The 16,810-nt window shown below is 48.7% G+C and overlaps 1 protein-coding gene across 9 annotated transcripts in view; it reads left to right on the forward strand.

Moving 5' to 3' along the window:
• GRIP2 (glutamate receptor interacting protein 2) overlaps positions 1-16,810 on the forward strand; it is a 594,020-nt gene that overhangs the window by 474,572 nt on the left and 102,638 nt on the right. Inside the window, exon 1 of one of the 9 annotated variants that reach the window (XM_063941250.1) lies at positions 6,504-6,572. The exons of 7 other annotated variants lie outside the window; for them this stretch is intronic. In XM_063941250.1, the coding sequence (XP_063797320.1) occupies positions 6,533-6,572 (40 nt within the window). In that variant the 5' untranslated portion in view covers positions 6,504-6,532. Of the gene's footprint in view, positions 1-6,503; positions 6,573-14,652; positions 15,160-16,810 lie in introns of those variants that run through there. One more of the 9 variants, XM_063941248.1, reaches the window with a different exon arrangement.

Consider the following 16,810-nt stretch of genomic DNA (forward strand, 5'->3'; position numbering starts at 1 on the left):
ACTCCACCATCACCACCACCCTTCTCCACAGACATTTATCCCCCTTTGAACACATTAGCTGGAAACGCACCAACACTAAAGGCCTCATATCAGACATCTACACCCTCCTGGACGACCTCCCCACAACATCCCGGGCCCCTCATGAAGTGGCATGGGAAAAGGAATTGGGATTCACTATAGACAATGAGGACTGGGTAGATATATGGGACAATGCGGCTTCCAGCTCCATATGTGTAAGAATTAAAGAAAATATTTATAAATTACTCTACCGATGGTACTATGTCCCTTCCCGTCTACATACTATGTTCCCCGATACTCCAGATAGATGCTGGAGGGGCTGTACGGACATCGGTTCATTCTTACACATATGGTGGGCCTGCCCTAAAATCTACACAATATGGGGTGAACTCATCACCATGCTTTCGCGTTTATTCGACACCTCCATCCCCTCCGACCCCCAATACTTTTTGCTCCCCATGACTCTTCCTACCCTCAACAGACATCAAAACAAACTATTCCGACATATAGTCTCGGCAATGACATGCCAAATTGCCACAGACTGGAAGAGCCCGACCCCCTCACCAATACAGGGGATAATTTCTCGGATATGGTATGTCCACAAAATGGAATACATGACCGCAGTTATTCGCAATACTGCGAAGCAATTCGATAAAGTATGGTCCCCATGGCTAAACCTACAACAGGCTTCCTCCCCATTCATAATCTGACACGGCATGCCAAGGTCCTATCCACCTCTTGCCCCCGAAGGCTACCCCTCCACCTCTTTGCCCTCTCTCTACTCCCCCCCCCCCCCCCTCTTTTCTTCAACCGGAGGTGCCCAGCCTCCTATGCTTTTCTGTCCCCTTCTGATCGCTCTCCGAGCACTCTCTTTTTTTCATTTCCTTTGCTGACTCTCTTGACGGAAGGCCACTCCGTTGCCGAGAGTTTCCCACTTTTTATGCTCTAACTTGAATCTCTAAACACGGGAAAACACAAAAACAAAAAAAAAAAGGATCCATGCTGTTGTAGCAACAATTTACTGTACCTACATTTGTATTTTAAGCACCCAAAATGTTCGGGTGCTCTGTTATGTTATCATTGTACCTATTTCATGATCCACTCAATAAAATGTGTTTAAAAAAAAAAAAGAAACTATTCTCAGTGTTGGTGCCTGTGTGTAGTTCATTAGGACAGCGATGGGGGCATAATGTTAGATAAGAGAGACCCCCCCGCCCCCCCCCCCCCCCCCAAACGCGCCTCAGAGTTCACTTACATCAGACACCTGTTACCACCAGTCAGCTATCACACATGTATGTAATACAGCAGCTGCTATAGATGTGTAACAGCGCCGCGCTTCACCCACAGACTGTAACATTATCCATCGGTGCTGCCCATGTCTGCATAATTGTGCTGCACTAGGAGAACATTGTACTGCCTCTGCACCAGTGTAACCAGCACTGCACCAGTGTAACCAGCACTGCACCAGTGTAACCAGCGCTGCCCCTAACTGCACCATCTGCACCAGTGTAACCAGCGCTGCCCCTCACTGCATCATCTGCACCAGTGTAACCAGTGCTGCTCCTCACTGCACTAGTATAACCAGCGCTGCCCCTTTACTGCACCAGTGTAACCAGCGCAGCCCCTTACTGCACCAGTGTAACCAGCGCTGCCCCTTACTGCACCAGTGTAACCAGCGCTGCCCCTTACTGCACCAGTGTAACCAGCGCTGCCCCTTACTGCACCAGTGTAACCAGCGCTGCCCCTTACTGCACCAGTGTAACCAGCGCTGCCCCTTACTGCACCAGTGTAACCAGCGCTGCCCCTTACTGCACCAGTGTAACCAGCGCTGCCCCTTACTGCACCAGTGTAACCAGCTCTGCCCCTTACTGCACCAGTGTAACCAGCTCTGCCCCTTACTGCACCAGTGTAACCAGCTCTGCCCCTTACTGCACCAGTGTAACCAGCTCTGCCCCTTACTGCACCAGTGTAACCAGCTCTGCCCCTTACTGCACCAGTGTAACCAGCTCTGCCCCTTACTGCACCATTGTAACCAGCTCTGCCCCTTACTGCACCATTGTAACCAGCTCTGCCCCTTACTGCACCAGTGCAACCAGCTCTGCCCCTTGCTGCACCAGTGCAACCAGCTCTGCCCCTTGCTGCACCAGTGTAACCAGCTCTGCCCCTTGCTGCACCAGTGTAACCAGCTCTGCCCCTTGCTGCACCAGTGTAACCAGCTCTGCCCCTTACTGCACCAGTGTAACCAGCTCTGCCCCTTACTGCACCAGTGTAACCAGCTCTGCCCCTTACTGCACCAGTGTAACCAGCTCTGCCCCTTACTGCACCAGTGTAACCAGCTCTGCCCCTTACTGCACCAGTGTAACCAGCTCTGCCCCTTACTGCACCAGTGTAACCAGCTCTGCCCCTTACTGCACCAGTGTAACCAGCTCTGCCCCTTACTGCACCAGTGTAACCAGCTCTGCCCCTTACTGCACCATCTGTACCAGTGTAACCAGCGCTGCTCCTCACTGCATCATCTGTACCAGTGTAACCAGCGCTGCCCCTCACTGCATCATCTGTTCCAGTGTAACCAGCGCTGCCACTCACTGCATCATCTGTTCCAGTGTAACCAGCGCTGCCCCTCACTGCATCATCTGCACCTGTGTAACCAGCGCTGCCCCTCACTGCATCATCTGCACCTGTGTGACCAGCACTGCCTCTTACTGCATCATCTGCACCAGTGTAACCAGCGCTGCCCCTCACTGCATCATCTGTTCCAGTGTAACCAGCACTGCCCCTTACTGCACCAGTGTAACCAGCGCTGCCCCTTACTGCACCAGTGTAACCAGCTCTGCCCCTTACTGCACCAGTGTAACCAGTGCTGCTCCTCACTGCATCATCTGCACCAGTGTAACCAGCGCTGCCCCTCACTGCACCATCTGTACCAGTGTAACCAGTGCTGCCCCTCACTGCATCATCTGTTCCAGTGCTGCCCCTCACTGCATCATCTGCACCAGTGTAACCAGCGCTGCCTCTCACTGCATCATCTGCACCTGTGTGACCAGCGCTGCCCCTCACTGCATCATCTGCACCTGTGTGACCAGCGCTGCCCCTCACTGCATCATCTGTTCCAGTGTAACCAGCGCTGCCCCTCACTGCATCATCTGCACCTGTGTGACCAGCACTGCCTCTCACTGCATCATCTGCACCAGTGTAACCAGCGCTGCCCCTCACTGCATCATCTGTTCCAGTGTAACCAGCACTGCCCCTCACTGCATCATCTGTTCCAGTGTAACCAGTGCTGCCCCTCACTGCATCATCTGTTCCAGTGTAACCAGCGCTGCCTCTCACTGCATCATCTGCACCTGTGTAACCAGCGCTGCCCCTCACTGCATCTGCACCTGTGTAACCAGCGCTGCCCCTCACTGCATCATCTGCACCAGTGTAACCAGCGCTGCCCCTCACTGCATCATCTGCACCAGTGTAACCAGTGCTGCCCCTCACTGCATCATCTGTTCCAGTGTAACCAGCGCTGCCTCTCACTACATCATCTGCACCTGTGTAACCAGCGCTGCCCCTCACTGCATCTGCACCTGTGTAACCAGCGCTGCCCCTCACTGCATCATCTGCACCTGTGTAACCAGCGCTGCCCCTCACTGCATCATCTGCACCTGTGTGACCAGCGCTGCCCCTCACTGCATCATCTGCACCAGTGTAACCAGCGCTGCCCCTCACTGCATCATCTGTACCAGTGTAACCAGCGCTGCCCCTCATTGCATCATCTACAGCAGTGCATACCTCCCAACTTTGATGAGGGAGGAAGAGAGACTCCTGCGCTGCGAAGCCGGGCGCGACTCAAAAAGGGGGTGTGGTTTAGTGCAGGAGGGGCTTGGCCTCAGCCGAGCATCATGGACACATTTTTGGCATTTTGCGGGCATGCCCAGCGCTCCCCTCCCAGCATTGAATAGATGCTGTGCGCACGGCATCTATTCAGTGATCACCGGCTGCTTTGCTGAGCGGGTGATCAAAGCTTCCCCCAACTGCCCCTTGAGGGACAGCGGGACAGTGTCCGTATAGCGGTACTGTCCCGCTGAAATTGGGACAGTTGGGAGGTACGCCCGTGTAACCAGCGCTGCATCATCTGCACCAGTGTAACCAGAGGTGGATTCAGACCTCACGGGGCCATAAGCAAGATACCAATTTAGGGCCCCCCCTCCCTCACACAATTAAATAGCACTATGTTCTCAATCCTGATTTATGCCTCTTAAATTATTTGTTACTTTTCCTCCTTATATTCTATGACCATAAATTACTTCCCCCTTCACTGATTGTACCATGGGCCTAATTCTGAGTTGATCGCAGCAGCAAATTTGTTAGCTAATGGACAAAACCATGTGCAGTGCAGGTGCGGCAGATGTAACATGTGCAGAGAGAGTTAGGTTTGGGTGGGGTGTGTTCAAACTGAAATCTAAATTGCAGTGTAAAAATAAAGCAGCCAGTTTTTACCCTGCACAGAAACAATATAACCCACCCAAACCTAAAGGCCCCCATCCACTAGTGCGATATGGCCTGTTTTTATGCGGTTGAGATGAATTGCTGAGACGGATTGCGTAAAAAGTGTCACATGGCATGTCCTTTTCGTGCGATTGCGAGGCGCGCTCCTGTGTGTCTCCCATTGCAATCGCAGATCACACGTGCTGCACGTTATATTTGTCTCAATCACACAGAAATAGGTTTAATAACGTTAGATTGCATGAGATAAATCACATGTAAAAAATACACTCAAGTAGCAAATCGCAATTGCAGGGCTCCCGGCCAGATTGCAGGAAAAATGGATCCAACTTGCCTCTCTCTGCACATGTTATATCTGCCACACCTACACCTACAGTGCACATGGGGCGGGGGGGGAGTTGAGCAGTTTTTAGCAGCCGTGCAAACGCTATGCCGCCGCCCACTGGGAGTGTATTTTAGCTTAGCAGAAGTGCGAACGAAAGGATCGCAGAGCGGCTACAATATTTTTTTGTGCAGTGTCAGAGTAGCTCCAGACCTACTCAGCGCTTGCGATCACTTCAGACTGTTCAGTTCCTGTTTTGACGTCACAAACACACCCTGCGTTCGCCCAGCCACGCCTGCGTTTTTCCTGGCACGCCTGCATTTTTCCGAACACTCCCTGAAACGGTCAGTTGCCACCCAGAAACGCCCTCTTCACTTCATCACTCTGCGGCAAGCAGTGCAACTGAAATGCATCGCTAGACCCTGTGCAAAACGACATCATTCGTTGTGCCCATACGTCGAGTGTGCGCATTGCGCTGCATACGCAGAACTACCGTTTTTTAGCCTGATCGCTGCGCTGCGAACAAATGCAGCTAGCGATCAACTCTGAATGACCCCCATGGTTTTGTCCATTAGCTAACAAATTTGCTGCTGCGATCAGGTCTGAATAATAGCCCTTTTCCACTAGCTAAATTTACCTGTGTTTTTGCCCGGGGGCGCGCATCAACGCAGGTTTTTAGGAAGTGGAAACGACTCATCGCGGGTTCCGTGACCCTGGAATCCTACCCGGATAGATACCTGAGTTTAACATGGTAATGACCCGGGTAATTGTGCAGTGGAAACGGTCATTACCCGTGTTTCAGACCCGAGTAACGAGTGACATCAGTAGGCTTTTACAGAGCTTACCTGGGTTAAGTGGAAACAGATCTGACCCGGGAATAACGCGTGTCGAAGTGCAGTGGAAGCGGCGGGGCCGACACGGGTTGCAGCCGGGTTAAACATCACGGATCGGACCCGGTACTCAGATGGTAAAGGGGTATTAGGTAGAGTGACCATATTATCCCTTTTTTCTGGGACACTCATGAATTACACAGGTTCTGTGGCTGCTGACTTCAAGCCTGCATCTCACCATAATCAGCCACAGAACCTGTGTAATTCATGAGTGTCCCAGGTAAAGGGGGATAATATGGTCAGCCTAAATTAGGCCCCATGTCCCCTCACCTCTAACTTCCAGGTTCTGCAATAATGTTACCAGTGTTACCCCTTTCTGCACTACACCAGCCCTGTGTCACTATTGTTCCCACCTCTCTGGAAATTTAGGGAAAAATGTATTTCACAGAAAGGGTAGTGGATAAGTGGAATAGCCTCCTATCAGAGATGGTAGAGGCTAAGACTGTAGAGCAATTTAAACATGGTTGGGATAGGCATATGAATATCCTTACAAAGAATTAAGGTTCAAAAAGGGTTGCGATTACCTAAAGGATAAAAAAAAAAAATGGGCAGACTAGATGGGCCAAGTGGTTCTTATCTGCCGTCAAATTCTATGTTTCTATAGAGTGACCTCCCCGCCCCTGTGCTGCTCCCCCCCTGGCCCATCCACACACACAGTGCTGGGTATGTCAGGCGCATGAGACCCCCTGAGGTCTTTATACTTCGCCTGGGAAAGTTTCTGCCTCCAATCAGTGCGGAGCTGCTGCTGTTACATGGGCAGAGCCAGCAGCTGCAGAGCACTTCCCTCTGTCTGTGCAGCGCTCCGGCAGACATGCTCTGCGGGCTCAGGAAGGACTTACACTCGGACTTCGGTGAGTGCATCCCCCCCTCTTTCCCCTGTGCAGCCCGGGGTGGGAATTTCTGTGCAGGAACAGAGTTAGGAGGTGACTTGTGCTGGCTTGGGAAGGGTTAATGCAGCAGGTGCGGACAGTGATGGAGCAATACTGACCACTCTCCAACTGATGTTACATAGAAGATAGAAGGAACTGTAATAGAAAATCTACATAGTGTCTGACTACCGAGAGGTTCAGGATCAGACTCCTATAGTACATACCCGTAATGTGGAGTTCTTGCCAATTGCTTAAACACTGGTGTGTGTGTGTGTGTGTGTGTGTGTGTGTGTGTGTGTGTGTGTGTGTGTATGTAACTATGTATATGTGTGTATATGTAACTGTGTGTGTGTGTATAATGTAACTATGTATATGTAAGTGTGTGTGTGTGTATAATGTAACTATGTGTATGTATGTGTGTGTGTGTATGTATGTATATATATATATATATATATATATATATATATATGTGTGTGTGTGTTAGCTAGATATGTATATACAATGTTTGTAACATAGTGCATATAATTTTATTTGTTTTATATATGTCTTTCCCCCTCTTTGGGGGATTGCACAGAACCACTACAGCTCTGTAAGCAGAACGGCATTCTGTGCATCTGCACCTATTCTCAGTGTTCTGGGTGTACGGCCAGTCGCACAGTCCCCAATATGCCCATAATGATGCATTTGATATGTTAATTCGTAATATCTGTTTTTATTTTAGTATATATCGGCGGCTTCACATTCCCACGTCCTGTACTGTATGCAATGCTTAGTGCTTTGTGGTGTGTAAGCTAAAGGAGCACAGTTATCCGGATTGTGTATTGTGCATGTTTGTGATGAGTTAGACCTTAATGAAGACTAACAATCAATTCAATTTACTTCGTTATCTGGGAAATCCCTGCAGCGTGTTTTTATTTAGGACTGAATGTCATCAGATTGTTTAAAGTAGGACAGAAATGTTTTCTGGTTATCCTTAGTGAACAGGTCATGAAGGGGCTACAAGAGATGGACATATACAGGATATTATATATACATACATACATACATACATACATACATACATACATAGTATCCGGACTCTGAGTCGACACCCCTTGGTCGACAGTGAATAGGTCGACCCTAGAAATTCGTCAACACGACCATTAGGTCGACGTGGTTTTTTAAAAAGTTTTTTTAACTTTACGATCCACGTGGACTACGATTTCGCTCGCCATGCGAGGGGACAGGGTGCATTAATTGAGCTTCCCGGTCACTTTACGAAGAAAACAACACCAAAAAAACATGAAAAACTCATGTCGACCTTGTTTCATGTCGACCTAATAGCCATGTCAACCTATTTCTAGTGTCGACCTATCCACTGTCGACCAATAGGTGTTGACCTAATGGGTGTCGACCTAGACACTGCCGACCCCGAGTCCCATACCCACATATACTCACTGAGTGTACAGATCTGGTGTTTGTCTAAGGTACAATGAAGCAAGATTAGTATATTGTACAGAATATTGCCAGAACATATGTTGGGTCAGAAACCGGTTTTTATTTATTGACATCTAGTGGAAAGTTGCCTATTTGCCAGTAGATAAATACAACACAACAGAGATTAGTGTAGCGCACATGAAAATATACGAGTAACTTAATGTAGGTTCAATCTTAAAATCCTAGTTCTGCAGTCTCTGCACATTGTCCACTTTCCTGGGTTACACGTGATGGTGGATGTATGTATGTAGCCGTTGCTGTAGTAAGAGCTGAAAATAGCAGAATCATGTGGAATTTCTTCTATAAACTTGCCAGTAATGGCTGTGGGGGATATATACTGTATACACTGTGATCAGGAGCTACATAAATACAAAGGGCAGCTCGCACTGTTGTACAGTGTTATGTAGTAAAATTCCTGGCCTGTGTGTGTGCTGGGGACGGTCTCACCCACCCCTACCTAAACTCTGCATATACTCTCAGTATGTGTTTATAGGATCGCTGGATGCCAGGCCAGTGCCCGCCCGCATTCCACTCCTCCACTGCTGCTGGGCCCTTTATCAGTCTCCTCTGTGCTTATTGCCTGTATTGTTCTAGTTGCCCGACTTCTCCATTCATGTTCTACATGGAAATCTTATCTCTGTTTGCTGGTCAGTGCAACCCCTCGCCCTCATGTGGCACTGACCAGCAAAGAGCCGCTTCCAGGAATACCACTTACCTGCGAATTCACAGAGTTTAACATTTGCCTATCCATAAGAATGTCAGTAATGAGCTGTCTTCTTCCTGACGCTACAGGTATACACAATGTCAGTAAATATGTTGGCAGTTCCTTTTTCTGTTTATTTTATTATTTAAGTCAGATTTTAAATATAAATTGTGTGCAGAGGATGGAGACCCTGACTTCCCTCTCTGCAGGAGGCTGTCTGATGGAGACCATCCAATGCTGTGCTGCTTCATCATGTATGGGCCCCGTGAGCAGGGCATGTTTTCCAGATATCTTTCTAGAATGTTAGTTAAAATAATGAGGCGCCCAACTGGAGTTTATCTAATGAGTGACTAATTAGGCTGTATGTGATCCGTCGCCTGAGATGTACCCAGCATGGTACATACAGGAGTATAACACAGCGGACGAGGGTGAGTATCCAGAGCCCAGTAAGGGGTCACAAACAGATGTATTTGGCTCTATGCTGCTCATTTACTAAAGCACTTATGTTTTTGCCTTTTACTAAGGATGAAGGGTAATTCCGTCACGTCAATGTGAAGCTCTATCTGAGACCGCTATAGAAACGACTTTTCTTCAGTTCCTTTCTCTTTAAAAAGTGTGTTATACACAATGGAAGGCAGATCATTGTCAGTCATTGTGTGTTTCACCAACATGGCAGAAAAATGTTACACTTGTTCTGCAGCAGCAAAATTAACATTTTGTTAATTAACTTACTGTATCTGTTTCCACCACACAACCCTCCGACTGAGACACTTGCCTCCATTTGCAACTTTATAGCCCCCCCCCCCTTTACCCTAGAGGCCAGTGTCAAAAATACGCAGTGCTTATCAAGTAGGACATTAGCTGGACATCCCCTCCCCCTGAGCTGTGTGAATGTGCTATGGCTGCCCCCACCCTCCTGGGCTGGTGGAATGTGCTGGACCTGCCTTCCTCCTCCTGGGCTGTGGAATGTGCTGGACCTGCCTTCCTCCTCCTGGGCTGGTGGAATGTGCTGGACCTGCCTTCCTCCTCCTAGGCTGTGTGATTGTGCTGTACCTGCCCTCCTCCTCCTAGGCTGTGTGAATGTGCTGGACCTGCCTTCCTCCTCCTAGGCTGTGTGAATGTGCTGGACCTGCCTTCCTCCTCCTAGGCTGTGTGAATGTGCTTGGACCTGCCTTCCTCCTCCTAGGCTGTGTGAATGTGCTTGGACCTGCCTTCCTCCTCCTAGGCTGTGTGAATGTGCTTGGACCTGCCTTCCTCCTCCTAGGCTGTGTGAATGTGCTGGACCTGCCTTCCTCCTCCTAGGCTGTGTGAATGTGCTGGACCTGCCTTCCTCCTCCTAGGCTGTGTGAATGTGCTTGGACCTGCCTTCCTCCTCGGCTGTGTGAATGTGCTTGGACCTGCCTTCCTCCTCCTAGGCTGTGTGAATGTGCTGGACCTGCCTTCCTCCTCCTAGGCTGTGTGAATGTGCTTGGACCTGCCTTCCTCCTCCTAGGCTGTGTGAATGTGCTTGGACCTGCCTTCCTCCTCCTAGGCTGTGTGAATGTGCTTGGACCTGCCTTCCTCCTCCTAGGCTGTGTGAATGTGCTTGGACCTGCCTTCCTCCTCCTAGGCTGTGTGAATGTGCTTGGACCTGCCTTCCTCCTCCTAGGCTGTGTGAATGTGCTTGGACCTGCCTTCCTCCTCCTAGGCTGTGTGAATGTGCTTGGACCTGCCTTCCTCCTCCTAGGCTGTGTGAATGTGCTTGGACCTGCCTTCCTCCTCCTAGGCTGTGTGAATGTGCTTGGACCTGCCTTCCTCCTCCTAGGCTGTGTGAATGTGCTTGGACCTGCCTTCCTCCTCCTAGGCTGTGTGAATGTGCTTGGACCTGCCTTCCTCCTCCTAGGCTGTGTGAATGTGCTTGGACCTGCCTTCCTCCTCCTAGGCTGTGTGAATGTGCTTGGACCTGCCTTCCTCCTCCTAGGCTGTGTGAATGTGCTTGGACCTGCCTTCCTCCTCCTAGGCTGTGTGAATGTGCTTGGACCTGCCTTCCTCCTCCTAGGCTGTGTGAATGTGCTTGGACCTGCCTTCCTCCTCCTAGGCTGTGTGAATGTGCTTGGACCTGCCTTCCTCCTCCTAGGCTGTGTGAATGTGCTGGACCTGCCTTCCTCCTCCTAGGCTGTGTGAATGTGCTGGACCTGCCCTCCTCCTCCTTGGCTGTGTGAAAGCGCTGGGAGTGCCCTTCTCCTCCTGGGCTGTGTGAAAGCGCTGGGACTGCCCTTCTCCTCCTGGGCTGGTGGAATGCGCTGGTCCTGCCCTCCTCCTCCTGGGCTGTGTGAAAGCGCTGGGAGTGCCCTTCTCCTTCTCCTGGGCTGGTGGAATGTGCTGGGACTACCCTTCTCCTGGGCTGGTGGAATGCGCTGGTCCTGCCCTCCTCCTCCTGGGCTGTGTGAAAGCGCTGGGAGTGCCCTTCTCCTTCTCCTGGGCTGGTGGATTGTGCAGGGACTACCCTTCTCCTGGGCTGATGGAATGCGCTGGTCCTGCCCGCCTCCTCCTGGGCTGTGTGAAAGCGCTGGGAGTGCCCTTCTCCTGGGCTGGTGGAATGTGCTGGGACTACCCTTCTCCTGGGCTGATGGAATGCGCTGGTCCTGCCCGTCTCCTCCTGGGTTTTGGGAATGGGGAAGCATTTGATATCCCGGCTCCGGGATTCCGGCGCTCAGCATACTGGCGTCTGGATCCCGACCGCCAGGATACCGACATCTATTCTCCCTCTTGGGGTGTCATCGACACCCCTCGAGGGAGAATAAATATTATGCCCGCAAGGGGCTCTTTTGCACTAGCCCCACTGCCGGCATTTTGGCGGTTGGGATCCCGGCGCCGGGATATCGTAGTAGACCCTAGGGAATGTACTGTGCTCACAGAGACCTGAGCCATATATAACCCTTTTTAGGGCCACATGGGGCCCCCATGCCACCTGCTGTCCAGCACTTTTCCAGCTTCTTATCTTGTAAGATTCTGATCTTTATCCTCCACCATTTTTCTCCTGGACAGTGTTTGGGTCGTACTATTACTTGCACAGCGCTCGGAGATCGGTGTTTCAGGCAATTATGTGCTTTATTTCCATTATAATGATTCGGTGGTCTGTGAGGCTTCTCTCCTGCCGGATGTGGTATTGCTCATACTTGGCGTTATCCCTGCATGATCCAGGTTGCAACCAGGGCAATCTGTCTGGTGGAAATTACATCTGATTGCAGAGCAAACCATTAGAACAGCCAAAGGGTTAAGGCTTAATGGGCAATTAGATCAGTGCTGATTGATGCCAAGTGCTTGTGTTGCTATGTAAAGCTTGTTATAGTGGCTGTCCTGTAGATTGCCCATACTATAACATATAGCTTGGGGACCTTATAGCCTGGCCTCCTGCTCACAGCAGGTGATGAGCCGTCTCAGCGGCGATACAGTTACAAATGCAGAAGTGCCAGTCAGGTTGCGTTAAGTGTCTCTGGGTTGTTGGGAGAAACCATTCCTGAGTAGAGAACAGGGCGCCGGCTGCGTCAGATATTATTTTCCATATGATTTAGGTTTGTGCAGGTGGGTGAGCCAAGGTGTTGCCCCCCCCCCCCCCCATCTAAAGACCTGTTACCCCAGACCTCCTTCTTCAAAGCCAGGAAATCCATATATTGTATTTGGAACCTTCAGACAAGTCCAACATCAGAAGTCATCCCTTGGCCCTGGTCTCTCAGCCAGGATGACTGCTCTCCCAGCATGGACCATGCCATAATTATAAATCTTTTTACCCTGATCTGATAGGACAGACCAAATTTGTTCCTTTGGACCGGAGAACGGGGTCTGTTATGAGTTTGATCGTAACCTGTTGTAGGTGCCAAGACGGGGACTGATATGGACTGTGCTCCCTGTCCGCCGTAGACCGCCTGTGATCCTAATCCTTAATCCCACCATGCTCCCCGGTTGGACGCATCAATTTGCTGGCAAAAGAACAATCATTTCATCTCTGCTTCTAACTGAGGCTGCCGGCGGTGCCAAAGCCACGAAGGAAGGCTCTGCCAGGGTGCCAACAGGAGGATGGAGGAATTACTAAAGTCTACACCGGTTCCCTTGTTCCTAAATAGCCAGATATCCAATGTCAGATTTTTATATCCCCCCCCCCCCCCCCCCCCGCCCTTCCTTTGCTGAACCCCTTCTCTTAGCCCTGTCCTGGCACTCTGAGTGGTAACTAGCCTCAGCCACCTACCATTTAGAGTGCTGGGAGCAGTAGAAATCTGCCGGCTGGTTGCCGCGGGTTACTGCATGTCTGCATTTTGCATGTATGTTAATCCCCGCTGCGTGTATTTTAGTCCTGTCCTGTGGCCCACCTGGGTTTATCCGTTCTTACACATTCTGCTCCGAGCACACGATTATCCCAAGAACTGCACAGTAGTAAGATTTGCATAAATTCACGGAAGAATATTTAATATCCTAACTTTAGCAAACTGGGTTAAACAAAGTTTTTGAATCCCATGTAATCCATCCGGTCTGCTATTTACGGCGTGTTGCAGCTGTCACGAGGGTTTAAAAACGGTTTATACTCTTGCACCGTGCTGTGAGCGCTGCCGATGGCTCCTGCGCCAACTAATTATGCAAAATGTTGCCCATAGGCTAAGATGGCGGTAGCTGCGGGGGCCAATCTCCGTAATACAGTTGGTAAATTGGCAGCATCGCATTCCCTTATAGAAACCTGATACTAATGCCCTTATTTATCAATGAGTGATAAATTTCACTGTGAGGGATAAATTGCACCAGCCAATTAGCTCCTAACTCATTTTTCAAACACAGCCTGTGACTTGGAAGTTAGGAAGCTGATTGGCTGGTGCAATTTATCACTCACAGTGAAAATGATCACTCATTGGGGTCGATTCAATTCGGCAATTTATGAATAGCGCCGGGAATTAGCTCCCAACGCTATTCAATTCAGCTGCTAGTTACCTGCAATTGTTGGGAATTCTTCTCTCATCCCCAGGGGATGAGAGAAGAAACCCGACAAAAGTGCTGCCTCGCGGCCGGCGCGAGGCTGATTCTGTCGGGAATCAGCCTCGCGCCGGGGAGTTAAGTCGGAGAATGCCCGTTCTCCCGACAATTCAACCTGTTTAGTCGGCGAGAACGGGCCATCGCCGACTTAACTGGAGCTGAATTGAATAGCGTCTGGAGCTAATTCCCGGCGTAATTCATAAATTGCCGAATTGAATCGATCCCTTTGATAAATAAGGGCATAAATATTTGTGGAAAAAGCTGCAGATATGTATTGATAAATGGGCCCTACCAGGAACTGCTGTCCACGCATTTCTCCGTTGGGCCCTTCATGCGCGGTCCGACACTGATGATGTATACAGAATTCAGGCACGTCCATACTGAGACCTGGTCCCTGGTAATATGAATATATATTACCCCCTTTATCATCTGCAGAGAAGGAGATCTGTCTGATATTTGTAGTAAATGACAATATCTTGGTAGGGGGGCTGTACCCACATCTGTAAACCGACTGTATAACGACCATCACTGCACAAGCTACTAGCTCCCAAACTGTACAGCAGAATAGGAGAGAGATGTGCAGATAGAGCGGGAATAAAGATGCAAGCCTGTAATAAAGGATGCCAGCGGGCACTTACTATCTATAAATTACATCTCTCGGCAGGTAGAAATCCTCTGTAATGCTAAACAGATGATAATCTAGATGGCACAGCAATCTTCTGGATTAGATCTTTGGTGTCTAGCAGGCCTGCACAGAATCAGCAGCAAAGGCTTCTGGGTAGCCGCATGCACGCAGAGCCTCCGTTTGTCTCTGCACCTGGTGACACGGAGTAATGTAATGTGCTGCTGTCTGGGTGACTGGCAAGGCGTTAATTTCCTCTCGCTGTATCTGATCCTCTGATCACCAGTCTGTGAGGATGCATTTAGATCAGAGGGATGGGTTGGGGTGATGGCTCCTCGGTTTGGTTGTGAGGCCGGGGCTTTGATAGCTCATCGTGCTGAGGTTATTTAAGGATGGGCAGGATACTTGTGACTGGTGGTTGTTATTAGTGTCCGCATGCCTTGCATTGCACTAATAATATGTGTCCCCCCAGGCTGCCAGTAACTCTGGGGCTATACTGACCTGCCTTCTGGTATCAAGAGCCATGATCAGGTCTGCAGCTGCTTATCTTTATAAATGGTTCACCGGCAAATACCCTTTACTGTTTATAGAGATTTGGTTAACTAAGTACTGTTTTTTGTTTTTACAACTGTGTAACCACTAGCATTCCCCAGCATTGTTATATTGAAGTATATTTGATAGGCTGGAGCATAGGCAAACACAGGGGGGTTTCCAGCTGCCTGGAATGCGTGCTGAGGGAGCTCGGTTCTGTCTCCTACAGGTTATATTATGTATGTATGTTATGAGCTGTTTATTCTTTGCCTTTCCACTTATTTATATGAGCTAAATGTAAATTTTTAGCTTCTCTTCCCTACAGTCGATACTATAGATCTAATTAGTATATCTATAGCGCTAACTATAAATACTGTTTTACATGACTTACCCAGTGTATAAGGATATTAATGTGTACTTATACTGTATGTCCAGGACCGGTGCTAGGTTGATTTTCTGCTCCGGCATACTCACACCAATGCACCGCAGAGCAGTATACTTAGATTGTGGAATGGTGCCACATCCGAAATATAAAACATTCAGATCAGGCGGGTCTCGCCATACTGCCACATCTATTAACTTACATATACGCAAGTGAGGGTTGGTTTGGGGGGGGCTCCTGTTGCCCATCACTGCAGAGTGTACAACGTAGGCACATTTTGGCAGGTGTTGCCTGTTTTGTTTTCGGAACCTGAAACGTTTTTTCTCCCAGTGAAGGACTTGACTTTTAGGTGGGCCGGTAATCTGGTGTTGTCCTGTATTTCCCGTGTGTTGTCGTTCACACGTTCCACATGCGCAGTCTCAGGAAAACACCTTTTTTTTGGCTCGTTTCTACCAATATAATAAAACACATTAAAGACAGACTAGTAACAAAGTCTTGATGTCCCCTCACTCTTTATTTAAGATGTAGAGGACTGAGTTGTGTAGAAAAAAAAAATGTGAATGTTTTAAATAATGAAAGGGATGGTTCTGAATCCCCTTAATAATAATGAGCCGTGTAGGGCTGTCCTTGATGTTTTACGAAAACCATATAGTTAATATCGGACTCAAGAAAACGGAGGTTCGGTTGGATCTGGGTGTGTGTTGGGTGAATCTGGGCAGTTTGAGAGCTGCCAAATGTGTCGATGTTTTGTATGTGCATGATGGGGTGTTAGGCACATTTGCGCATGTATATAATTTACTGACCTAAATGGAGTGTAACTGTGTAGAATTAAATCCCTGAGGCTTCATCATGAAGAGAAAAGATTTAATAGTGCATTTATCTGTAGTATTTCTTCCACTTCATACCTGTATTCTATATAGAAGGTAATTTTACTTCCCAACATTGCCCTATTGCAGGTGATGTGGTCATATCAAGTGGTGGGGAGAGAGATGATTACGCCACATAGGGGGACAACACCTCTCAAATGATTGTTGCTAGCGAAGTGCAAATCACCCCTGAATCTCTCTCCTTCCTCCTCTATCATAATGGGACAGTGGGACTGTCCCACCTTAAACCAGGACAGTTTGGAGATAGGTGTAATGCAATGAAAATGGTGTTTGGTTTATTTATTAGTTCAGTATACCTCCTGTAAAAGCTCTTCTGATAAAATAGGATGTTGCGGTTAATCTTTTACACTTTCTTGTGGTGTTTAAATTTTTTTTTTTTTAATATAATATTTATAGCCCTATCACGCTTCTGATCACAATCTCTGGGAACTGCTGATGTGAAATGTATTTTTTGGACCTTGTCGTTTTTTACCCAGTTGATATTTAGCTGCGTTGGGCTGGAGCAGTCCTTGAAATCTTTCTTATCTGGTGTCTAAAAAAAAAAAACGAAAAAAATGAAAAAAATAATATATTGCTCAGCAAACTTCAAACGGAAAGTTACAGACCGCGTAAATTATGTCA

This window comes from Pseudophryne corroboree, chromosome 9, assembly GCF_028390025.1.
Source record: "Pseudophryne corroboree isolate aPseCor3 chromosome 9, aPseCor3.hap2, whole genome shotgun sequence".
Classification (NCBI taxonomy): domain Eukaryota; kingdom Metazoa; phylum Chordata; class Amphibia; order Anura; family Myobatrachidae; genus Pseudophryne; species Pseudophryne corroboree.